Here is a 26021-nt window from a genome sequence, read left to right as displayed (position 1 = left end):
CTCTTATATTTACCTGAACCTCATTTGATCCAGCGCCGTGCACGTCTGCAGCTCTTCTCTCCCCTCACTACAGGGTCTCACTGGCTTTGCTGGGGGAACCTGGAGCCATTGGCTCCCAGTGCTGTCAATCAAAGCCAGTGACGGGGGGGGGGGCGGGGGGCGGTCCCGAGTCCTGCTGTCTGTGTTAATGGATGCAGCAGCGGGGCTGGGGAGCAAGCATGGAAAATTGCCCCCATGGGAAGCGGGCTTCCTGTGGGGGCAATGGACAAAGAGGAGGACCCGGGAGCGCTGGCGGGGGGATCCGAGAAGGTTCAGGGCCACTCTGTGCAATTCCATTGCATAGAGCAGGTCAATTATAGAGATGATTGTTATTTAAAAAAATAAAATAAATCCTTTACAATTATTTTAAGACAAACTTCTAAATACTTACTTGAAATACTTATATTTTTAGGTTTGTGATGCGTTCACCTCTGCCACACTGCACCGACAGAAGGGTGACACCATCATTTCCTATGTCCACCTTTCAGCTTCCTGTGTCACCACCTTGCTATTATAAGAAGTCAGTGTTATGATGATGCTGAATTATTGTCCAGTGTGCAGGCAGATATACATAGTTACATAGTAGGTGAGGTTGAAAAAAGACAAAAGTCCATCAAGTCCAATCTATGTGTGTGATTATATGTCAGTATTACATTCTATATCCCTGTATGTTGCGGTCATTCAGGTGCTTATCTAATAGTTTCTTGAAGCTATCAATGCTCCCCGCTGAGACCACCGCCTGTGGAAGGGAATTCCACATCCTTGCCGCTCTTACAGTAAAGAACCCTGATGATGAGGGAAACTGCAGATCTCTGTGAATATTGTGGTGACAATTGCTTGCTGCAGTTTAGTTCACTTCCTGGGTATAACAATGTTAACTTCCCGTCTGTAAAGGTGGACACAGCCTGGCTTACAGTGCCGGGTGCTATCTGGCTGTAGTGGTAGTCATTATATCCATGTTCCCAGTGTCTAGTGATGGTAAACACCCAACCCCCCCCCCCGGGTTCGCTTACCCCTTGTTTGTTCCCACCCTGCCTTTTCCTGCTCCCAGGGTAATAGGAGCACACCAAACCAATAGGAATTGATTATGCCAACCAGTGCTCTGATTTGGTTTGTCAGACTTCCTGCATCCTTATCCCATTTTTGTTCTCATCTCCTAGGTGGAGCGAGGTAGTCCCAAAAGTTGCTTCCTCTTCCTGGGAGCTGTGCTGTGCGACGTGAACTGGGTGAGTGTCCTAGCAGACGCCTGGGGTCCCGTTCCTCGACCGGAAACGCACCGGATGCTGGTCTGTCTCCTCTATATGATGGTCTTCCTCACCAAAGAGGAAAAGCTCATTGATGAACCGGTGAGTATTATGACTTGTCTGTGACTCTTCTTTTTGCAATCATAAGTATGGTATTTCCAACCATGGAAACCCGGCCATTGATGAGAATTTAAAGATTCTCAGTCAAATGGATATATTTTTTTCTTTTTTGATGACTGGCTGTTGAAATTATATATGGCTAATTTAAAACTTGTTAAAATCAACTTTAACCACCCACTATCCCTATACAAGCAAAGTCGCTCCAGGTGAGTAATAAGCGGTCCACCTACTAACCACCTACTATGTCCCACAGCGGCTCCTCCTCTGACCCGCTGTTTACTCACCGAAATCCCATTCACTTTAATGGGACGGCTGGTGATGCGGCAGTGACACAACAAGGTGAGGGACGTGGCGGCAGCAGGTAAGTGGATGCTAACAGGCGCTGCCATGATGAGTCTGAAATGACAGGTGCTCTTTAAATTTAAGGACTTATTCTTGCTGGTAGTTAGAATCTTTAATATTTACAAACAAAATTAAATGTCCTAATTAAGAATAATAAGCTGTCAGGTTAGTAAAACAGCGATATCAGAACCGATTCAATCATACAGTTTGTAGTGTACACAGATTTGCAAAATAATGGGATAAAGGAATATTCCTGAATTTCACGGTTACTGTGAAATTGTGTGAATGCATCAAGGATTCAATGAATGAGTTTATCAAAAATGTAAATATTGCAAAATATACAGCCTCATGCTACATAACAAAGCTCCATTTTATGCTGAATAAACTAAATTATTAAAGTACCGTATATACTCGAGTATAAGTCGAGGCCCTAATTTTCCACAAAAAAATGGGAAAAACTTATTGACCCGAGTATAAGATGAGGGTGAGAAATGCACAGCCACTGTAAGTGGAAAAGAGGGTCAACAATGCCCATTTGCAGCCTCACTGTGCCCATTTGCAGCCATAGGTCCCCCGAACTTCAAACTCGGTAGTTAAGGGTTCCTAGATGCCCCCTAGCTGCAGCCAAAATTTGGGGGCCCGGAACCCAAAGGGTCCCGAAATGACATTGCTGCAGATGGACACAGTTGACCGAATTTGGGGCCCCATATCTTGGGGCCACTTAGTGCTAAGAACCCCAAATTTGGTGTGCAAACCCAGTGGAACTAGCACCATAAAATATCCAAAGCTGAGGTTTTTGGCACCAAGTGGCCCCGAGATACAGGGCCCCAAAAATCGGTTCAGAAAATGTCAAGAACTTTTCTGTAGCAGAGAATGACATTTTCCAAACCGGCTTTGGGGCCCTGTATCTCGGGGCCACTTGGTGCTAGGAACTCCATCTTTGGATATGTTATGGTACCAGTTCCACTGGGTTTGCACACCGAATTTGGGGTTCCTAGCACCCAGTGGCCCTGAGATACAGGGCCCCAAAGTGGGTCAGAAAATGTCAAGCACTTTTCTGCAGCAGAGAATGACATTTTCCGAACCGGCTTTGGGGCCCGTATCTCGGGGCCACTTAGTGCTAGGAACTCCATCTTTGGATATGTTGTGGTACCGCTGGGTTTGCACACCACATTTGTCGGTTTGGAAAATGAAATTTTTTGCTGCAGAAAAGTGCTTGACTCGAGTATAAGTCGAGGGGGGCACTTTCAGCACAAAAAAAGTGCTGAAAAACTCAACTTATACACGAGTATATACGGTATCTTAAATTGAAAACTATTTTTTAAAAATATTTTTATTCCAAAAGCATTTTATTAAAATAAATTTGATAAAAATAAAAAAAAAATCTAATTTAAATAGAAAAAATTATTAAAAAATTAATTTTTTTTTTAATAAAAATCATTGATTTTTATCCACCCTGGTTGGCACTTACTCATAACCTCCTACCCCCAGGACTCATACCACTATGTGTGTGTTTATATATATATATATATATATATATAATGTGTGTATGTGTGTGTGTATATGTGTGTGTGTGTGTGTATATATGTATATATATATATTATGCATACACTATCTATATAGCAATGGAACTGATCTTGTCTAATGGGAGGGCCATACCTCATACTGTTTGATGATTTTAAAGAGAATTCAATAAAGGTTGAAGAGGTGCAGTGGATTCCAGATCTTTTTATTCTCGGTCACCACCTTCCCTCTATAGATAATGTGCATTTAAAGTGACCATGCCATTTCCATGTTATCCCATCTAACAGTACCTGTGCATAGAGGCTGCTGTAGGCTCTTTGTTGCTGTTTGTCCTGTTACTCTTCTCTAGCAATCCCTAGATAGCAGCTGTGCAAACCCTGTGTAAAAATCTCCCTTCAGATATCTGCTTGGATAACATGATATTATCCCTCCTTCCCCGACTGGCTGGAAATATATAAATCCAATTGCTATAAATGTCATATACCTTTTAACAATGTAAAGCTTTTCAATGGTCATTTTCAATGAAAGTAGTGTGTAGCGCAGTTTTCTAAAGCAGAGACATAACTGAGCACAGTTTGCATTTGAAGTTATTCTTGTTTTTTAGGCAATGACTGTTTTACTTATTTTTATGCTTTTCTTGCGAATCTGTTTTGCTCCTAACCTCTCTTGTTTATCTGTTAATTACTTGTAACATCTTTTGTTTGGACAGGGGGCTTCACTGATCAATCTCTTAGGGCAAGCCGGCACTTTGTCATGGCACCTGGTGGATGCCGTCTCCTACCAGAACGTCATTGGGTATTTCAGCAGCCATTACCCACCTTCAGTGATCCTGAGCTCCCATCTGGCAGATGAGCTCCTTTTAAAGCTGCTGCGTGTCTCCGCAGGGCTCACCTCTTTTCCCGACTGCAGTATCTATTCCGTGAGTGCAAGCAGCCATGTGCTATTGTTGTTGTTTCCTGATATTCACACACCAATATCATGTTCCAGTTTACCATATAAAAGAGTTATGAGGGTCCTACGAATTGTGGTTTACAGACTGATAGTGAACATGAGTTCTGCTTATTACACCTTGCAGTTTGTAGGTAAAAGAAGATATGAGGGTGATTTTAGCTTGCAGTCTAACAGGGAACAGAAGGTATGGAGGGTCCTGCTCATTACAGCTAACCATCTAAAAAAAAACAGAACATATGAGGGCCCTGCTTATTAAAACTTGCATCTAAGAGAACAGAAGGTATGATGGTCCTCATTACAGTGTTTACTTGAATAGGAAACAGGAAGTATGAGGTTCCAAATCATTACGCCTTACAATCTAATAGTGAACATGATGTATGAGGGTCCTGGACAATCTAAAACAGAGATATAAGGGTCCTGCTCATCACTCATCACATCTTAGTGTACCTGTTTCTTAGAGCTTACTAATTAATATAGATCAGGAAGTGCAAGGGTCCTGTTTTTTTTTTTTTAGAGCTTACTATCATGTAGAGCAGTGGTTCTCAACCCTTTTAGTGCCATGACCCCTTGATAAAATTTCCCAAGTTGTGGGGACCCCTAACAGTAACATTTTCGTAGCATGTGTTGTCAGCACCCAAGGCAAGACAAGTAATTTGCACCCCTAACCCACAGACATTTAGCGCTCCCTGTGTCCTTTCCGCTCGTACAGTATTAAAACCCCTTATGGTACATTTTAGGATGTACCACTCCCTCTTTGTTCTCCTTTCTTTCCCTTTTATCTCTCTCTATCCTAATTTCTTGTTTTTTTTTCCCTCCCATCCCTCTCTCTGGTCATCTTTCTTGTTTTTTCTCTTATTCTTTCTCTCCCTTTTTCTTTGTTCCTCCCCCTCTTTTCCTCTCCCTTCCATGTATTCTCTATTTTTATTCCTTCTCTTACTCCTTTGTTTGGGGAGTTGGGATGAGTGGCAGTGCTGGGGGGAGTTCTGATCAGTCAACTTAGGTGCTCTTGATCAAGGTCATCTGTTGATCTGAGAACTGTAGTGGGAACTTTTAATGGCAACTCTAATCACAGGTAGTGTTACTCACTGTGTCTCCAGCTCTGTGGTGTCTCGCAGCAGTGACACCTATGCCGAAATCAGGAGATGGTGTCTCCTCCAGCCCCTCCCACTTCACATTCCTTACCAGTCAGCTGACCTCCAGTCTCTGCCCCCCAGCCATGCCGTGAACTGAATAGGCGGCTGCGAAGAGGCTGAGTGGGCGGCCGTGGGCTCCAGGAACAGCCCAGCTGGGCGGCTGCGAAAAGGCTGGGAGAGCGGTGCAGGATTCAGAAACAGCCCAGGATTCGGTGACCCCTGGCAAATCATCATTCGACCCCCTGGTTAAGAACCCCCGATGTTAGAGCATGGGTTCTCAACCTGTGGCCCCCAGCTGTTGGAAGACTACAAGTCCCATGAGGCATTGCAAGGCTGACAGTTATAAGCATGAGTCCCAAAGGCAAATGTATGTTGTGTCCTGCTGTAGTTATGCAACAGCTGGAGGGTCACAGGTTGAGCACCTATGGTGTACAGAATATGACGTATGAGGATTATGTTCCTTAGAATATGCTTTCTAATATAGAACAGGAGGTATGAGGGTCCTGTTTTTTAGAGCTTACTATCTAATACAGAATTGGAGGTATGAGGGTCCTGTTTTTTAGAGCTTACTATCTAATACAGAATTGGAGGTATGAGGGTCCTGTTTTTTAGATTATATCAAATAGAGAACAGGAAGTATGAGGGTTCTGTTCCTTAGATCTTTCTATCTAATGGAGAACCGGAAGTAAGAGGGTTCTGTTTTTTAGAGCTTACTATCTAAAAGAGAATGGGAGGTATGAGGGTTTTGTTCCTTAAATCTTTCTATCTAATGGAGAACAGGAAGTATGAGGGTTCTGTTCCTTAGATCTTTCTATCTAATGGAGAACAGGAAGTATTGGGGTTCTGTTCCTTAGATCTTTCTATCTAATGGAGAACAGGAAGTATGAGGGTTCTGTTCCTTAGATCTTTCTATCTAATGGAGAACAGGAAGTATGAGGGTTCTGTTTCTTAGAGCTTACCATCTAAAAGCGAATGGGAGGTATGAGGGTTCGGTTCCTTAGAGCTTACGATCTAATAGGGAACAGAAAGTATGAAGGATCTGTTCTTCAGAGCTTACTACCTAAGAGAGAACAGGAGGTATAAGGGTTCTGTTCCTTAGAGCTTACCATCTAATAGAGAACAGGAAGGATGAGTGTTCTGCTCCTTAGAACTAACTTAGTGTTCATAATGCTGGAAGAGGTACAAAGGGAAGAAAGCCCCAGGGTTAGTTAGGGAAGGGAGCACATTTCCTGCCATACAAGCAAGTTTGGTCCATTCAGTGTTTTGTTGTTTTCACTCATCTCTAGGATGTTACTCCCAAGTGTCGGATATTCGTGCAGCAGATGGTTCAGTTTTTGGGCTCTTTGGAACAGAGCAACAAAATCAGCACTTCAGCCCTAGAGCAAGAGATGTCCAAATTGTTGGATGACATTTCCATTTTCAGCCCACCAGGTGAGCTCATTGCATCTTCCTGGGTTCTTGAATGAAAACTTCACTTTCACAGAAGATTAATACATACATTTTCTGAACAATTTATATTTTTAATGTAAAGTGGACTTGAACTCAAAATATGAAGCAAAGCGATCCTTTGCTGGTTACTATTTTAGGTTTACGTGCCCTTTAAAACAAACCAGTGCTATGAAAGTTGTGCGCAAGAAATACACGCAAAGGACAAAGGACTAATCACCAATATTGCCCCTGAATGCCCTACAACTCACCTTTTCCCCATTACTAGCTCACCATGCCTTGTTCTACACTTTGTCTCTGTGTGGCTGGACCCATCTTGGTAGAGGAAGGACTTTGCCTCCTCATTTCAGATCTGTCCTTTAATGACTGGAAGGGAATAATCGGGACGCAGTGGAAGAAATTAAGAAAGCCCAAAGTCAGAGAATAAATGAAGCACTTCAGGTCCTCGGGTACAGCTTCTTCTCCAGCTAGGAGAACAGTGATCCACACGGTAGTGACATGACCAAATCTCACTGCACATCAAGACTAGCAGTCAAAGGCAGTAGTGCCTTAGATGATCTCACACTGCTGATATAGTGCTAAAGGGTTCAGAACAGAAGTGCCTAGGCACAAGGAGTGCACTTGCTATTTTTCAGAAGGAATTCAAGACAAAGGGTGTACAATTTAGGGATCATTAACATTTCTAGGTGTTTACTATACAGTGCCTTGAAAAAGTATTCATACCCCTTGACATTTTCTACATTTTGTCATGTTACAATCAAAAACGGAAATGTATTTTATTGGAATTTTATGTGATAGACCAACACAAAGGGGCACATAATTGTGAAGTGGAAGGAAAATGATAAATGGTTTTCTAAATTTTTTACAAATATCTGAAGTGTGGCGTGCATTTGTATTCAGCCCCCCTGAGTCATTACTTTGTAGAACCTCCTTTCACTGCAATTACAGCTGCAAGTCTTTTTGGGGATGTCTCTACCAGCTTTGCACATCTAGAAAGTGACATTTCTCCAAGCGTCTTCCAGGACAGCCCATGAGACCTTGGGCTCCTCCTACCAGGACAGGAAACACGTCACCCCCACCAGATAAAAGGGCGGTCCTCCAAGCCCATGTCAGTTATTTGTGTTTCCTCCGGACGGGGGGTAACATGTTCATGGAACCTGCTCCCATAGGCCTTATAAGCAGGGGCTTTGTATGGCCTTTTTCTGGGGCATATCACTTACCTCTTCCTCTGCCAGAAGCAGCACACCGCTGGGGAGGTTGGCTGTGTTGCTGTTCTCTGTCCTCAGTGCCTGGAGAGGGCCAGGACCGGTGTGAGGTCGTGCCCCTAGCGCAGTGCATTGCACTCTAGCTCAGCTGAGCTTCGGTTGTCCTTCCCTGCCGACAGCCTGGCTGATCTGAGCAAGGAATGGAGGAAGCCGCAGCGTTCGAGGGGGCGGAGCTATTGCGCTCCAAGCTGGCCCACAGGAAGTGCCTGGAGAGGGTTACTTCCGGGGCATATGACATCATCATCGGGCGCCGGAGACGAGGTTCCAGTCTTCATAAACGGCGCGAACAGAGAACGCTGGCTGCTGGTGTTTCTTGGTGTTAAGCAGCCAGGCTGTGGATGACCAAGAGGGGCAGAATGGATCCTCCTGCAGTACCTGCACAGGCAGCGGATGCAGTTCCCAACACCAGCACCTCACAGGTAAGCCTGGGGTGTTCTGTCACCACCTTACTATCCCTGTGAGTGTTCCCTCCCCCTCCCCCCTCTGTAGTAGTGGGTGTAAGGGGACACATTTCCTCCCTCCTGCACGTGGTGTTACGGAGTGATTGTGTGGCTTTAATTACATTGTGGGTCATTTATTTTGTCTTGCAGACCAAGACTCAGGACAAGGCCCAAGCGCAGCCACTTAAAAGGAAATGTGCGGTTTGCGCAAACAAATTGAGCTCCTCATGGAGCAAAGCAGTTTGTCGCACCTGTATAGAAGGCCTAGTAAAGGATGACCCGGTTGCCTCTTGCCAGAAGATGCTTACTTCTGTTAGGGATGAGCTTGCGTCCACCTTCAGTTCCTTTAGAACGCTTAATGACAAGCTCCAGACTCCAGCAGAGAGTCCGTCTTCACTGAAAGCGTCAGTAAGCACTCCGCAGCAGGCAGAGAGTGAAGACTCTGAGGCTGAGGTCAGATCTACCCGTTCTTCTCTGGAAGAATCAGGGTCAGATACAGAGCCCAGAGATAGAGAATCCACTCGAGGCTCAAGATTTAAGTTATCTGTTGAGGATGTAGATGACTTATTAAAGGCTATCTATACTACCCTTGAATTAAAAGAGGAAGAGGTTCAGTTATCCAAACATGATCTTATGTATAAAGGATTACATAAGAGAAAATCAAGAGTGTTTCCAGTTCATAGTTCTTTGGTTGATACTATTAAACTGGAATGGGATAATCCTGAGAGAAAACCATTCTTCTCCAGTAACCTAAAAAGGAGGTTTCCTTTTGATGAGGACACTGCGCAGCCATGGAATAAGAATCCCAAGTTAGACGCACCTCTTTCAAAAGTTTCAAAAAACTCGGACCTGGCGTTTGATGATATGGGTACGCTTAAAGATCCGATGGACAAGAGGGGGGATATCCTTCTCCATAGAGCCTGGGACTCAGCAGTTGGAAACCTGAAACCAGCTTTGGCTTCCACTTGTGTGGCCAGAAATCTGGAGGTTTGGTTGACTCAGATTCAGTCACATCTGTCAGCAGGTACCTCCAGAGAGCAAATTTTAAAGTCTTTTCCTCTCCTATTTCAGGCAGTGGGTTTTTTGGCAGATTCTTCCGCTGAGTCGGTAAGAATGTCAGCCAGGACTTCGGCTCTAGTGAACTCGGCCAGGAGAAGCCTTTGGCTTAAGACCTGGTCAGGGGACTCGGCCTCCAAGTTGCGCCTTTGTGGCCTTCCTTTAACTGGCGATCATTTATTTGGCCCAGGTCTACAAGAGGCACTGGAACGCACGGCTGATAAGAAAAAGGCGTTTCCAGAGAAAAAGAGAGTTCAGACAGCCAGAAAATTTTTTCGTGGCCAAAACAGGCAACAGAGTCCTAGAGAAAAGGACAGCAGGCCGAAAAAGCATTGGACTGGGCACAAAGGCAGAGGCAAAGGGGGAGTGCTATTTAACCCTCCTCAACAGCCCGCCAAGCCGCAGTGACTTGTGTTCCCCGGTGGGAGGGAGATTGAGGGCCTTCATCCCACAGTGGGCAGCAGTCACTCTGAGCCCCTTCGTCCTGGACCTAGTGACCAACGGGTACAGGCTGGAGTTTGTTCACCAACCACCAGAACGTTTGTTGGTCACATTTCCTCCACAAGATCGGGAGAAAGCAAGGGCTCTGGGTCTCCAGATCGGAGACTTATTAGATCAAAAAGTCCTGATTCCTGTTCCTCGATCGGAGCGGGGCAAGGGATTCTATTCCCATGTATTTGTGGTCAGAAAGCCAGCAGGAAAGTTTCGACTTATCCTGAATCTCCGGACCTTAAACAAGTCCATCAGATACAAGCATTTCCGTATGGAGACGGTTTTTACAATCAAAAACCTACTATACCCAAACTGCTTTATGGCCACGTTGGACTTAAGGGATGCTTATCTTCACATCCCTATCCATCCAGCCTTCCAAAAGTTTTTGAGATTGGCAGTGAAGACGGGTATAGGGACCCGACATTTTCAATTTCAGGCCCTCCCCTTCGGTCTTTCCCCAGCCCCACGCATCTTTACGAAGGTGTTGGGGGAAGTGCTGGCTCCTCTAAGATTAAAGGCAATAACGGTTATCCCTTACTTAGACGACCTCCTGATAGTGGCAAAATCATACCAAAGGCTGTTGGAAGATCTCCAGGCTGTACAGGACTTCTTACAGTCCCTAGGCTGGCTAATAAACAAAGAAAAATCGTCCTTGATTCCGGCCCAGAAAGTAACTTATCTGGGTTACGATTTTTGCTCCGTGAACCAAAGAGTTTTTCTTCCTCAGGAGAAGATTACCAAAGTGTTCCAGACTATGTCAACATTGCAGACCAACCAGTCGGTCTCTCTGAGACAGGTGTCGAGGGCAGTGGGTCTTATGACCTCATGTTTTCCCGCAGTACCATGGGCGAGACTCCGTCAGCGTCCGTTACAAAGGTTTCTTTTAAGAAACTGGGACGGGGACGTAAGGTCCCTGGAGTCAAGGATCTGGCTTCCTGACAGGATAAAAAGAAGCCTGTGGTGGTGGAGAGCTGGTCAGCACCTAGCAGGAGGTCTCCCATGGTCCTTTCCCATTTCCCGAAGGATTACCACGGATGCGAGTTCCTGGGGATGGGGGGCCCACCTCAGCAATGCAGTAGCACAAGGAGAGTGGTCCCCAGAGGAGGCAAGGGCCTCATCCAATCAAAGAGAGCTGCTTGCAGTCCAGAGAGCCCTCCAGTCTTTTCAGATGGAGATCAGGGGTCACAACCTCCAAATCCTGTCAGACAATATAGCGACAGTCGCGTATATCAACAAGCAGGGAGGCACGAGAAGCCGGAGGCTTCAGTCCATTGCCCAGGAGATCCTTTCATGGGCAGAGGGGAATCTAGCCTCCATTTCTGCTGTACACCTGAAGGGGAAAAACAATTGCCTGGCAGATTATCTCATCCGTCACAGGATAGACCGAGACAACTGGTCCCTTCATCCCGAAGTCTTTGCAGACCTCACCAAGAGATGGGGTTATCCGGTAGCGGATTTGTTCGCAAACCGAAACAACCGCAAGACGGAGATATTCTTTTCCATGAACCCGGCAGACCAAGCCTTGGGGATCGATGCTCTGGCGAACCCGTGGCCTCCAGGCCTATGTTATGCCTTTCCGCCAATCAGGCTGATTCCAGAAGTCCTCCGGAAGTTTCGCTGGAAGAGTCAGATCTGATTCTAATTGCCCCGTTTTGGCCCAAGAGGCCATGGTTTTCCCTGCTACAGTCTCTGGTTTCAGAGCCTCCGTGGAGTCTTCCGAAAAGGGAAGACCTATTATTGCAGGGTCCAGTATCACACCCTCAGGTGGTTTCCTTAAACCTGACGGCCTGGTATCTGAAGAAAAGATACTGAGCGCCCAAGGGTTCTCTGACAAAGTAGTCAGGACTCTCGTTAATTGCAGGAAGCCAGTTACTAGAGCCATATATTCCAAAGTTTGGAAAAGGTTTAACTCGTGGTTATCTGAAAATGATAGATTAACTCATGATATTCCGTCTATTTTGGAATTTTTCCAAGAGGGTGTCGACAAAGGTCTTTCTGTTAGTACCCTAAAGGTACAGGCGGCAGCTATTAGTGTGTTCCTCCAGTTTTCTCTCCTGGAAAATCCCACTATAGCCAGATTTTTCAAATCTATCTCTAGGGCCAGACCAGTAGTAGTGAGAAGTTGTCCAACGTGGGATCTGTCCCTAGTACTTCAAACTCTGGTAGAATTTCCGTTTGAACCTCTGGAAAGTATGTCAGTTAAATTACATTAAAAACTGTGTTCCTTATAGCTGTTACCTCAGCTCGTAGGGTAAGTGAGTTGCAGGCCCTATCAGTAAGGGAGCCCTTCCTCACGATTTTTGAGGATCGAGTTGTGTTACGAACCGATCCAGGTTTTTTGCCCAAGGTGGCAAGTACATTCCACCGATCTCAAAACATTGTATTGTCAACCTTTTGTAGTTCGCCACAGGGCGACTTAGAAAGAAAATTTAGTTTTCTAGATGTAAGAAGGATTCTCTTGGTCTATCTTGAGGTCACGAAGACCTTTAGGAAAACTGATGCCTTGTTTGTCCTCTTTTCTGGAGTTCACAAGGGGAATAGTGCATCTAAAGCCACATTGGCTAGATGGATAAAGCAAGCCATCTTGGAAGCTTACAAAATTAGGGAGGTCCCTACACCTTTTGTTACTGCGCACTCAACTAGAGCCTTGTCTACGTCTTGGGCTGAGAGGGCTGGTGCCTCACCGGAACAAATTTGCAGGGCTGCCACTTGGTCCAGTTACTCGACCTTCATTAAACATTATCGCCTGGATCTCCTATCAGCTCAGGAGCAGGCGTTTGGTCGTAAGGTCCTTCAGGCAGTTGTCCCTCCCTAGACTGGTAAGTTCTGGCTCATCGTCTCATGGGCTGTCCTGGAAGACACTTGGAGAAAAGCTGAGTTAGACTTACCGGTAACTCCTTTTCTGAGAGTCTTCCAGGACAGCCGGATTCCCACCCGGTATTGTCTGAAGTTATGTGTATTATGCATATGTTTTGCAGGGTCCTACGGTTCTTGAGAATACTGACATGGGCCTGGAGGACCGCCCTTTTATCTGGTGGGGGTGACGTGTTTCCTGTCCTGGTAGGAGGAGCCCAAGGTCTCATGGGCTGTCCTGGAAGACTCTCAGAAAAGGAGTTACCGGTAAGTCTAACTCAGCTTTTTTGCCCATTCTTCTTTGCAAAATAGTTCAAGTTCTGTCAGATTGGATGGAGAGCATCTGTGAACAGCAATTGTCAAGTCTTGCCACAGATTCTCAATTGGATTTAGATCTGGACTTTTGCTGGGCCATTCTAACATATGAATATGCTTTGATCTAATACATTCCATTGTAGCTCTGGCTATATGTTTAGGGTCGTTTTCCTGCTGGAAGGTGAACCTCCGCCCCAGTCTCAAGTCTTTTGCAGACTCGAACAGGTTTTCTTCTAAGATTGCCCTGTATTTGGCTCCATCCATCTTCTCATCAACTCTGACCAGTTTCCCTGTCCCTGCTGAAGAAAAGCATCTCCACAACATGATGCTACCACCACCATGTTTCAAGGTGGGGATTGTGTGTTCAGAGTAATGTGCAGTGTTAGTTTTCCCCCACACATAGCGTTTTGCCTTTAGGCCAAAAAGTTCAATTTTGGTCTCATCTGACCAGAGCACCTTCTTCCACATGTTTGCTGTGTCCCCCACATGGCTTCTCGCAAACTGCAAACAGGACTTCTTATGACTTTCTTTCAACAATGACTTTCTTCTTGCCACTCTTCCATTTAAGGCCAGATTTGTGGAGTGAACGACTAATAGTTGTCCTGTGGACAGATTCTCCCACCTGAGCTGTGGATCTCTTCTGCTCCTCCAGAGTTACCATGGGCCTCTTGGCTGCTTCTCTGATTAATGCTCTCCTTGCCCAGCCTGTCAGTTTAGGTGGACGGTCATGTCTTGGTAGGTTTGCAGTTGTGCCATACTCTTTCCATTTTTGGATGATGGATTGAACAGTGCTCTGTGAGATGTTCAAAGCCTGGGATATTTTTTTATAACCTAACCCTGCTTTAAAGTTCTCCACAATTTTATACCTGACCTGTCTGGTGTGTTCCTTGGCTTTCATGATGCTGTTTGTTCACCAATGTTCTCAAACAAACTTCTGAGGGCTTCACACAACAGCTGTATTTATACTGAGGTTAAATTACACACAGGTGGACTCTATTTACTAATTCAGTGACTTCTGAAGGCAATTGGTTCAACTAGATTTTAGTTAGGGGTATCGGAGTAAAGGGGGCTGAATACAAATGCCCCCCACACTTTTCACATATTTATTTGTAAAAAAAAATTGAAAACCATTTATCATTTTCCTTCCACTTCATAATTATGTGCCACTTTGTGTTGGTCTATCACATAAAATACCAATAAAATACAGTTACGTTTTTGGTTTTAACATGACAAAATCAAGGGGTATGAATACTTTTTCAAGGCACTGTATAATAGAAAATCAGGTCCACTTTGAATGCTTTAGCCAATATTTACTGTCTTATTTCACTGAACATAACAAAACTGACCATAGAGTCACATGACCCTGGCTGTCTTTCAGATCTGGAGATGCAAAAGCGTCACATGGCGGTGAGCAGTCTCTTCATGGAGCTTCTGATGTTAATGAACAATGCCAGCGTGACCACAGCTGAGTCACTACGAGGGGCCCTGATACAATGGATTGACACTAAAGTACAAGGCCTGATGGTCATGCCTCTGCTGACTGCAGCTTGTCAGAGCCTGGCCTCCATCAAACATATGGGAGAAGCCACTGAAGCCTGTATCCTCTCCTACTTCAAGGATGGTAAGCCAATTCTTTCCCAACAGCTATTCCATTTTCTCCAAGCAGACTTTTAAAAGACCATAGATTCCTTTTCAAAGATCAGTCCACCTATAAATCTTTTAGCGTTTGGTAGATGCTAGAGTACATAAGGGGTGGATGATGTGTTCTATGCCCCTTGTCCGTGAAACCTGCCAGCTGTATGTCTATGGGCATGATGGTGACCCTAGATATAAATATGAAAAATACCTCAAAATATGTATACATAAGTCACATTATATAAGCAATATAACCATGGCAACTATTATAGATGGTAGAGTCCCAGTAGTGAAAGTATATTATGTATTTAGGGTATTGTCCTCTGCTGTCCAAAAAAGGCTTCCGCACTACCGCTTGTGTTCAATGCTGATGCCACACTCACCAGATTCTGTGCTGCCTTTTTTGCATCATAACAGAGGAATTCCCAACCTCTCATGCAAAACTGTCCATCTACTATAATACTCCACAGGTGTCCGGTGGTGCCGATTTCTACCAACAGAAAGCATGACACTATGCACATAGGGGCTGCATGAAGAGAAAGTGCCCACCGCATGGAGCCACACCGGAGAGGTTATATATAGTGTAGTAATTTATTGACGTTTAAAATCCACATGAAACCAGAAAAATGACCAACACACATTGATAAAACACAATGTAACAATCCACTTACTAAGATGGGCGCCAGATCCGGTCACGGAAGTGGCTGCGTAAGGTCGTCTTGTAATCCCTGCCTCAGAGGGCATTTGGAACACTGACCTCTAAAGCAATCCTCCTTAAATAGCCTGGTACAGACCCCCTAAACCCTAGAGGACCATCAACTTGGCAGGCACCGTTTTATTGTAGATGCCAGTATCAGCGGCCATGATCCCTGAGGCAAAACTCATTAATTTAAAGGACTATCAATTTTTTTTTTTGTGGAGCCCAGTAACAGCTGCCCTTTTCCCAGGGGCAAACCTCATTAAGCGCTAGAGGACCAATAGCCAGCAGGTGCCATTTTGTTGTAGACACCAGTAGCAGCGGCCATTGTCCCAGAGACAGAAACTCCTTAAATGCTAGAGAACCAAAAACCAAACCAATACCATTTTATTGGAGACCCCAAAAATGGTAGCCAAAAAGCTAAAGCCAAAATTATTAAAATTAAAAAGCTGAGTAAATGGAGATCAAAAGGCATACATTAAACCAGTAACTAAAACAGGGGAGGCCCAACACCATCCTATTGGAGACCCTAAACCTAAATCAAAGAGTGATTATGCTCACATTAATATGCCGTAATCTGGAATCACAAAAAAATTCCATCCCCATAGATCAAATGGAGGCATAGTCAATCATCATTAGATTGTACAAGAATAAAAGTATGAAAAATTTAACAATAGTTCCCATAAGCTCCAGATATTAAGAGGACTAAAAAAGGACACGTACCAGGCTATTTCTACAATAAAAACTAGCAAAAAAATAGAATATTCAAGTGTTGTTAATAAAACAATTAATTTCCAGGTCTTTATTAAGACCCAGAGGTTTAAGTGTTTGCATATTCTATATTCAGCGAGTCTCCATTTTGGCAATCTTGCGAGTTTTATTGCACCCCCTCCAATGTGGTTGTAACTTGTCTATTTCCATAAACTTCAGGCAGGTAGGGTCCTTGTTATGATATTTCCTAAAGTGCATTGACAAACTGTGGGTAAGGAGACCTATTCTAATGTTGTAAACGTGCTCTTTGTCTCTCCTTCAACATCCTTGTTGTCAATCTGCACTACCCACTTCAGAGTTGACTGGACATAGTTCCTCCTCATTATATCACTTCTCTAAAAATCTAATTTTCAGTAATAGTGCCTGTGAATAATAATCTTCTCATTGGTCCCACAAGAAGTGGTATGCCAAAGTGAATAGACCAAATCAGATGCTGGCCCACAGGCTTCGTACCTTTACTCTTAAATTTACCCCTATCACTCTGCGTACTAGGCATAATATACTCACCTGTAATCCAGTGAAGGTTCTGGAAGAATTCTGTTACTGCTTAACCAAACTGTATTCGGCCTCTGATCATTCGGGTAGCCAGAACACAGACAGTTTCCTTGACCGTCTTTCACTCCCCACATTGACTGAGACTAACACGGCCCTCATGGATCGGGACATTCAAGTCTCGGAAGTCCTTCACAGTATCAAAGACCTGAAAATGGGTAAACGCAACCAGGACTGGACAGCTACACGGCGCTTTATTATAGGAAACCGGCCGACGTTATAGCCCCACACCTGACAGCTATGTATAACTCTGTTTAAACAGGGCCAGAATTTCACCTGGGACCTGTTAACCGCTAATATTGTCATGCTTCACAAACCTGACCGTGACCATTCCTCTTGGGCTAACTTCCAACCCATTTCTCTAATCAACATAGATATGAAGGTTTTGACCAAGATTCTGGCTAACCGATTGAACTCTTTTCTTCCCCGCTTAATAAAGAAAGATCAGGTCAGCTTCGTACCACAGAGGCAAGCAGGGGATGCTATTCGGCGGATTTTACAGTTGCAACACATAGCTCACAATCGTTTATTAGAGTCAATGCTTCTATCCTATCTAAACGTGAATAAGGCCTTTGACACGCTATTATGGCCTTATCTCATGTCTGTACTTTGCCCTTATGGATTTGGCACTTCCTTCCTGCAATGGATGGCAGCTCTCTATTATTCCCCCTCGAGCTAAACTTAAGTCTCATGGATTTGAGTCGCCTCTGTTCAACATTGGGAGGGGTACGCGTCAAGGGTGCCCACTCTCACCGCTGCTGTTCATTTTGGCTTTGAAGCCATTGGTTCGCTCTCATCTCGATATCAATGGTATTGATGTTGCAAGTTCTTCCCATAAAATATCGTTATTTGCCGACAATATCTTGTTAACCTTAACCTCCCCCAGGATCTCTCTACCAAATTTATTCTCGCTGCTAGATTCTTTTGCTTCCCTCTCAAGCCTTCGTGTTAACCTCTCCAAATCTAAAGCCCTGTCGGTTAACCACCCTCATCCAGTATTGATGAATTTGAAATCATCCTTTCCCTTTCAGTGGCACTCCTCTCTACCCTGCCTTGGAATCCGCTTTACTCCTACGTACGCGGGAATGTTTCAGGCCAATTACCCATCCCTGTTCAAACGTCTGTCGGACACGCTGTCCTCCTGGTCCCACCTACCATTGTCTTGGTTTGGTAGGATAACTGCCATCCGAATGTCCTACCTCCCTAAATTACTTTACTACTTTCGGGTCTTACCTGTCCCCCATCCCCTCGTATATCTTTCGCATTCATTAACGGAAGCTCTTACAATTTATATGGGGATCTACCCACCCTTGAATCAATAAACATGTCTTGTACGCCCGACGATCAATGGCGGCCTCTCGGTCCCTAACTTGCATGCTTACTATTATGCCCCGTACACACGGTCGGATTTTCCGAAGGAAAATGTGTGATAGGACCTTGTTGTCGGAAATTCCGACCGTGTGTGGGCTAAATCACACATTTTCCATCGGATTTTCCGACACACAAAGTTTGAGAGCTTGCTATAAAATTTTCCGACAACAAAATCCATTGTCGGAATTTCCAATCGTGTGTACACAAATCCGACGCACAAAGTGCCACGCATGCTCAGAATAAATAAAGAGATGAAAGCTATTGGCTACTGCCCCGTTTAGAGTCCCGACATACGTGTTTTACGTCACCGCGTTCAGAACGATCGGATTTTCCGACAACTTTGTGTGACCGTGTGTATGCAAGACAAGTTTGAGCCAACATCCTGAAAAAATCTTAGGATTTTGTTGTCGGAATGTCCGATCAATGTCCGACCATGTGTACGGGGCATAAGGCAGCAGGCATTGCTCCACTCTCCCATCTCCATGAAACATACCAGATGCCGCTATGGGCCACAATAGATCTTGTCGACTCCAACCTTATGCCTGTCTCCTCTCTACCATGTTTAGCCCATTCCTTACAATTACAGGACTCAGTCAAATACTCCGCGGGCTTGATCTTTCCTCATCTTACACTATTGAAACTCCTACATTGCCCATTGTTCCCTACGGGATGTGAAAACCCGGCACAATTCTCCTGGTGGACTACACATGGGTTTACAGACGTTCACTCTTTGTTTACCCCCACTAGCATATTAATATTTGATGCCTTACGCTCTTCTCGTGATATCCCACTGGGGGAACACTATAGCTACCTACAATTGAGACACTTTCTCCAACAACTTATCAAATCCCGTCCCACTCCATACACCTTGACTCCTTTTGAGAGCCTATGTAGAGCCAGACCCTATTCCCAGGCATATTATCCTTAATATACTCGTCCATAATTTCTACAAAAAAACCTCCGCTGAGGCCCTACCAACTTCAATGGGAAAAAGAATTGTGGAGACAGTTAGACCCAGAGGACTGGCGGATTATGACCATGGCCCTTTCCAAGTGCTCAAGAAATGTCCTTCTATTGGAGAATGCCTATAAAGTTTTATATCAGAGGTACTACACACCAGCTAGATTGGCCCATTTTATTCAACTTACTCTCCTCTTTGTTTTCGAGGATGCTCACAAGAAGGCTCTATGGCACACATATGGTGGCCATGCTCGAAGGCGTGCAGGTTATGGGTGAGGGTTTATACCATTCTTAGGAACTTATTTCACATAAACCTTAAAAGGGACCCCTACGAAGCCCTTCTTGGTAAACCAGTTGTAGAGTTGGTACGCCCAGAGCGGCAGCTAGCTCAACATCTCTTTATTGCAACTAAATTGACCATCGCAGAAGCCTGCATTCAGTTTTGAAGCAGTTAAAAATCGTACGAATGAGGTCATGGTAAACGAGTAGCTGACTTCCATTCTATTAGACACGCATGACAAATTCCTTCGAGTCTGCCAAAAATAGATCACATATTTCCAACCCTCTCGATTCGACGGTACACTTCTCCTGATCTGATACTCCCCTGACACACATCCTGCAGACTCTCCTCCTCTCTCCTTTCCTCACTCAACTTTTTTTTACTGGACTTTCCTTCTTTGCCCCTTTTAAACATTTCTGTCTCTTCTCTTTGCTATGTTCTATGTATTCAATCCATACTTTTATTAGGCCGCCAGGTATAGACCGGGCCCAGATGGTTATTATTGAAACATTGTTTTCCACATTACTTTTCATTTCTGTCAACTTTAAACAATGTATCCTGCCTGATCTGACCACGAAATTTCGTTGACGTATGTCCAGGCAATAGGGGTGGACATTTTGATTGTAGACACTCTATCTGCCCAGGGACACTTCGGAGGGCAAATTTTGGTCTTCCATCTTTTTGTTAAGCTTCATAGGTTTGTTACCTGTATGTTTATATTACTCATGCCTCTACGTATATACCATTATGTATTTTCTGCCTCGTTTCTCTGTTTGCCCTTCACGCATGTAACCACCTAAAAACTTGTGTTATGTTGGATTACATGCTAATAAACCCTTTTTAAAGAATAATAATCTTCTAGAGTTTTACAATTTAGTCTGAGGTGTAAAAACTGACCTTATGGAGCCAGTTGGGGTGATGGCAATGATCCCTAGGAATATAACGATTCCTGTCTGTTATTATTATTATTATTATTATTCAGTATGTCCATAAAATTATCTAGTGAAAGAATCACCCTTCCAAAGCAACAACACATGGTCTATGTAGCGTTTGTAAAAAATAAGCTCTGGCCAGTCTCTGGAGTATATCATGTCCTCCTTCCACCTAGACATGAATAAATCGGCTAGACTTGGGGCAAATTTAGCCCCCATCGCTACACCCTTAGGCCTCTTGCAGAGCCATCACAGCAGAGCTCTGGTAAAACAGGTCAGTCTTGTAGTCAGCCCTGGAAGGGCAGCTTTCATATAAGCAGCTCAGTGGATTCCTGGTAGCATCGTATCTCTTGGAGAGCCAATGTGCCGAGCCTTTAGAGGTTGGCCTTCTTGACTCCTCCATCATTAGCCAGGGTGCTCTTGCAGGTGGCTTTAGTGGCCAGCTGCTTACAGGGAGCTTTCCAGCTGGTGGACTTCTGGTTCTAACCATCTCTGCTTGCTTGGCTAGATGCTAGAGTGTTTAACCTCAGTTTTTTTGGGGTTTTTTTTTTAATCTTTCAGGGACCCTCTTGGTTAGATCCCTGCACTGAGTTTCTCGGTCTGCACACCTGCTGTGCCCATTATGAGGAGTTTCCACTTTCCCTGTTATATTTGTTTTATGAAGTGGAGAATGCAGCAGGAGGAGCTGGAACAAATAAATGTGGTCACCCAAAACTCTCAGGTGGACAGGAGAAACGTTAGGAATTATGGCAGGTAGATCTTTTTGGAATATCAGACATAATTATTCAGGGTCAGATTTAGCAGCCCCCAGCCTTAAGTCCTGTACACACGGGCCGAATATCAGGCAGTATCTACCGGTTCCATAGGAACTGGCCCACATTTGGCCCATGTGTTTGGCAGCCAGTCTGACAGAAGCTGACCCAACGTCGGCATCCAATCAGTGTTCTTAGCCAATGGTGTGTTCTAGCTGGGGGGCGGAACGACGACTGCCTCCCCTGTTGGAACACAATAGCTCAGCGGGGGAGATCTCAATACTAACATTGGATTGTTAGTACAGCTCCTTTCAAGCTCTTCAGTTTTTTGGGGTTTTTTTGTTCAGCCCACTGGGTTGAACGAAGATAAACTTCTAGTGTGTACTAGGCTTTAATCTAGAAATAATGTTTGGGCGCACTGCCCTTTAGGCTGTAGTTGCTTTAAAAATACATTTGTTTGAATTTTGGCAAACAGACACATCAAGGCTCTACCATTTTGTTCCTTCTTGTAGACACTCTTCATAACCAGAACCCAGGCTGGGGTCCAATACTGGCATCCCTGCAAGTGCCAGAGCTCACCACTGAGGAGTTTCTACAGGAATGCCTGACTCTCGGAAGCTACCTGACTCTCCACGTCTATGTCCTGCAGTGCTTAAACCGAGAACAAACCCTGGCCAATGAGCTGAGGGTGCTGGTGAGACTCTCCAAGTGGCTGGAGCAAGTGCAGCCAAGGTAGGAGTCTGTCTATGTATGTTGTGTGAACACCACATAGTAGTCCTGTTTTCTTATTTTGAATTTTTTTCCCCCGAAAGAGTGCATTTTTTTTTTTTTGCTGATAGAAGCTGAGAGCTCATAGGTTTTCCACACTTCCCTCCAAGCATGTCACTATCCTCCTACGTTGCATAAAGGACAGAGACCATCACTGCACAGAACAATGGGGTTGATTTACTAAAGGCATATAGGCTGTGCACTTTGCAAAGTGCAGTTACACTCTTCAAGTAAAGTTGCTCCAGAGCTTAGTAAATGAGCAGAAGCTCTGCTGACTTCCATCATCCAATAATGTGCAAGCAAAATAAAAAAACAGCAATTTGCTTGCACATGATTGGATGATGGAAGTCAGAAGAGCTTCTGCTAATTTTCTAAGCTCTGGAGCCAACTGCTCTTGCAGAGTGCAACTGCAATTTGCAAAGCACACAGTCTATTTGCCTTTAGTAAATCAACTCCAATGTGTGTCCTCCCAGTCCTGATCTGTGCTCTGACTTTTTGCTTGCTTGTCATTCGCATTTAATAAAACAAGTAGCAAGCGGCTGATAAAAGAACAGGATAGAATTAGGATAGGGGTGGGTATGAATTCACCCTATTACATGCCTAGTTCTTAGCAAAGAAAATAGTTCCTACATAGAACTTCCTGTGAGGGAATAATGGCATCACTTTTCTCAGACAGCAGCAACTCCTTTATCACCTTCAATTAATAGGAAAGGTAATGGAACAGATTGTACAAGATGGCATATGGATACCAAAAAAATATAAATAATGCAAAAGTTAACACAGATTTGCAAGTATGCATGCCTATACTACTTTAGATTACAGTTTCATTGTGTTTGCATAAAAAAAAAACAAAAAAAAACTTTTAGTTCTACTTTAAAACCATTTAGTCTAATTCTGTTGTTTCTGCTCCCGCAGCTCTGTGAATGACGAGCCCAAACTCTTCCTGTGGTTTCACAAAACTCTCCAACTATCCTTGATCCAGGTGGAGCAGAATGACAGCACAGTGACTGAAACAATTATAAGAATATTACTGTCCTTTCAGACCAGACTGTGCTTTTTGGGCGAGGAGAGGATGACGTCTGGGATTCTGGGGGCCATTGGACTCGGGAGGAAATCGCCACTGTCTGCAAGGTAAAAGTCGCCCTTAGAAAAAAAAAAAAAAAAAGCTTTCCTAGAACATAATTGCACTATAGGGCTGCTGTAAACAATTAGAAATAAGATCACTTGGTGCCTTCTTGTATTACATTGACTCCTTTTCTTCATGTACAAATTAAGAGATTTAGATATACAAATAAGTAAATTCTAAAAAGGAAAATGTGTTGTAAGAGGTTGTTGCACATAACACTAAGGAGAATATGATGGTGGCTCCATAAATATGTAAAAGTAACAGTACAGACACTTTAAAAGTGTTACTAAAAGCAATAAAAAAAATGTAAATAATAAAGATAGTATACTCACCTGGGGGACCCCAGAAGAGGAGGTTGGGGGCTGCTTTGTGCAAAACCACACAGAGCGAGTCTCCTCTTCTGTGTTTCCCCCGCCAGCGATCTTGGCTCTTCCTCCTCATGTGGCCCCATAGCAAGCTGCATACTCGCTCCCATGCTGTGTGTGGCTTGCCCCCCCCCCCCCCCCCCCCCCCGAATTCCTTCTCACAGCATTTAAATAACAGCTGCAGGAGCCAATGGCCAAGTCCATGTGTGAAGAGGAAGAGAGGGTAGAGAAGAGATGCAGCCGTGCACAGTACTGGATCAATTGAGCACTCAAGTAAGTATTGAGGGGTAGGGGGTTGGCGCAGAGATCTATAAAATGCGTTTTGGCTTTAGAACCACTTTAAAATGTATAGATTTGTTTAAAGCCAATTACATGTTAAAACCCTTGGTTATGTGGCCAGTACCATCATTGTTCTAATCCCCTACAGCAGACACATGCCCTGGCAGGGTAGGTCCTGTGCATACACAACTTTTATTGCAATAAGGACCTTTGCAGTTTTGATTAAATTAAAGGCACCATGTACAGCAGACACTATGCCCTCTCTTCGACCCCCCCCCCCCAATTAATGACTAGCCATGCCTTATTCTGCACTGTCTGATGAGCTCCACATCATGAGGAGTCAGTCTATTGCTGTTACATCTCTTAATAATGTGTTTTGCACCACCCTGGATCTAAAGGAACATCCTGTTGCATCTAACTGCACTGTTTTCAGCCTTGGCTCATATAGGACAGCTAAAGCCGCTATTCATTTCACCCGCTTTTTCTTATTGGCGGGTCCTGCACCCGATTCTCGCTGTGATTTTAGTTTGTCAAAACCTTGTCTGACTGGTCAAAATCCAGAAGGTGGTTAACCGCTGCTGTTGATCCTCTGCTCATTTAAAAAAGTTGAGCCAATGGCAGTGGCATTACATTTCTGCTGTGATAATCTCCCAGAAGCCTTCTAACTTCTTTCTCGCATTAGTCTTCTGTCAGTGTATATGTCTAAGGTTTGGTTATAGTGCTGGGCTGCAGAACTTGTAAGAAGCATTTAATCTGCATTTAATCTGCTGAGCGTTACTGCAAATACTTTCAACAAGGATGCTACTGGTGGCAAACGCCTTTATCTTCCTGGGTGAAAGAACCCTAAGGGCCGGACTCCCTCTATGACCAAAAATCATACTTTTGGTTTTTCCACTGCCTCTATTTCAGTGCCATGGCTCTCCAAAGTTGACTCCTCATCCACCCACAAAGTCTGCCATTCCAGGTCTGCCAAATACTCAGATAATTCTTCCACTGTTCCATAACCAAATGGCACCCCATCTTGGACCTCAAGGCATCAGATGTTTACTATGGGTCCACAAGTTCCAGAGAAACAACCAGATCTGTCATTGCCTCCTTCAATAAGAAGACTTTCTGGTTACTGTGAACATAAAAGATGCTCACCTGTGCCAATCTTTCCAGCTCACTAGTACTTTCTGTAGGGCCACTGCGCTACCAGTTTGTGGCCCTGCCATTTGACTATTTTTCTGCACTTTTGGGGCTGGCTGTAGTGTTTACTCCATTGCACTCTGAGTTTCTCCATCGTGGGGTACTTGGATGACCTCCTGTTGAGGAAACAGCAGGTGAGGGCTCTGAAGGACAGTGTACAGTATCTCTGACTGACCAGATGTTACAGAGCTTCAAGTGAATCCTAAACCTTCAGAAATCATCGATGGAACTAACTTTTGCCTTGGAGTATCTGTGTCTGGTCCTGGACATCTCTCAGGACAGTGTTCCTTCCTCAGGAAAAACCCTTCCTCAGGGTTTAAAACACATCATGAGGGTTTAAAACCCTTCAATCCAGAAGCTGTCCAACTCTCTGCTTTTGCTTGAGGGTAGTGGGGCTGATGGTACTGTCCTTCAAGGTATTTCATTTTGCCCAAATTCACACTAGACATCTGCAGCAAGGTATTCTGTCATTGTTGAACAAATCAGTCCTGTCTCTGGTTATACCTGGATTGGGTGGCTCAGGAGTCTTGCTTTGTAGTGAGGGGAGTCCTTTCTTCCCATCTTCTGGAAGCTTCCCAAGGCAGGTCATTTTCTGCCCTGCAGCGGCATGTATACACCATCTCTAGGTGCCTCAGACAGACCATTGTTCAGGCTTTTCAATCTAAAGTATTAGGTCCCCCCCCCTTTTCCTTGACAATGGGCAGAGAGCACCTCTTGGGTTTTTTGCCATCAGGTCTCTGTTTCCCAGATTTTCAAGCCTGCCACCTGGTCTTTTGTTGACACAATTTTTAAGTTCTACCAGGTTTTCATCTGATTCCAGCTTTTGGCGAAAGGTCCATCAGGCTGCTTTTAATTTCAGATTGTCCCCAATTATTATTGCTAATCGTGGACCTGTTAGCGATTGTTTGCTGTGTTGTCCACCCTTCAGACTACTTTTGGGCATCACAGCAGTATAACCTGAAGGTTTAAAGTAGAAATCCAGTCAAAATCTAACTAAGCTTAAACCTACTCCCCACCCCTAATTCTAAGCCCTGTACTAACTACCCTGTAAATAAAAGATGTTTGTATTTTCACAATCTAAGGTCTAAGGTTACGTAATCTAAAAATCTGTTTTTTTAGGGTACT

General features: G+C 44.3%; 1 protein-coding gene across 1 annotated transcript in view; it reads left to right on the top strand.

Moving 5' to 3' along the window:
* EPG5 (ectopic P-granules 5 autophagy tethering factor) overlaps positions 1-26021 on the top strand; it is a 194787-nt gene that overhangs the window by 163069 nt on the left and 5697 nt on the right. Inside the window, exons 37-42 of the mRNA XM_073629339.1 lie at positions 1200-1385; positions 3979-4188; positions 6640-6784; positions 14599-14841; positions 21683-21902; positions 22854-23069. Coding sequence (XP_073485440.1) covers positions 1200-1385; positions 3979-4188; positions 6640-6784; positions 14599-14841; positions 21683-21902; positions 22854-23069 — 1220 coding nt within the window. The remainder of the gene's footprint in view (positions 1-1199; positions 1386-3978; positions 4189-6639; positions 6785-14598; positions 14842-21682; positions 21903-22853; positions 23070-26021) is intronic.

This window comes from Aquarana catesbeiana, linkage group LG01 (genome assembly GCF_042186555.1).
Source record: "Aquarana catesbeiana isolate 2022-GZ linkage group LG01, ASM4218655v1, whole genome shotgun sequence".
NCBI classification, from domain to species: Eukaryota; Metazoa; Chordata; class Amphibia; order Anura; family Ranidae; genus Aquarana; species Aquarana catesbeiana.
The sequence above is the reverse complement of the archived record's forward strand: the minus strand, read 5'-3'. Positions and strand labels throughout refer to the sequence as shown.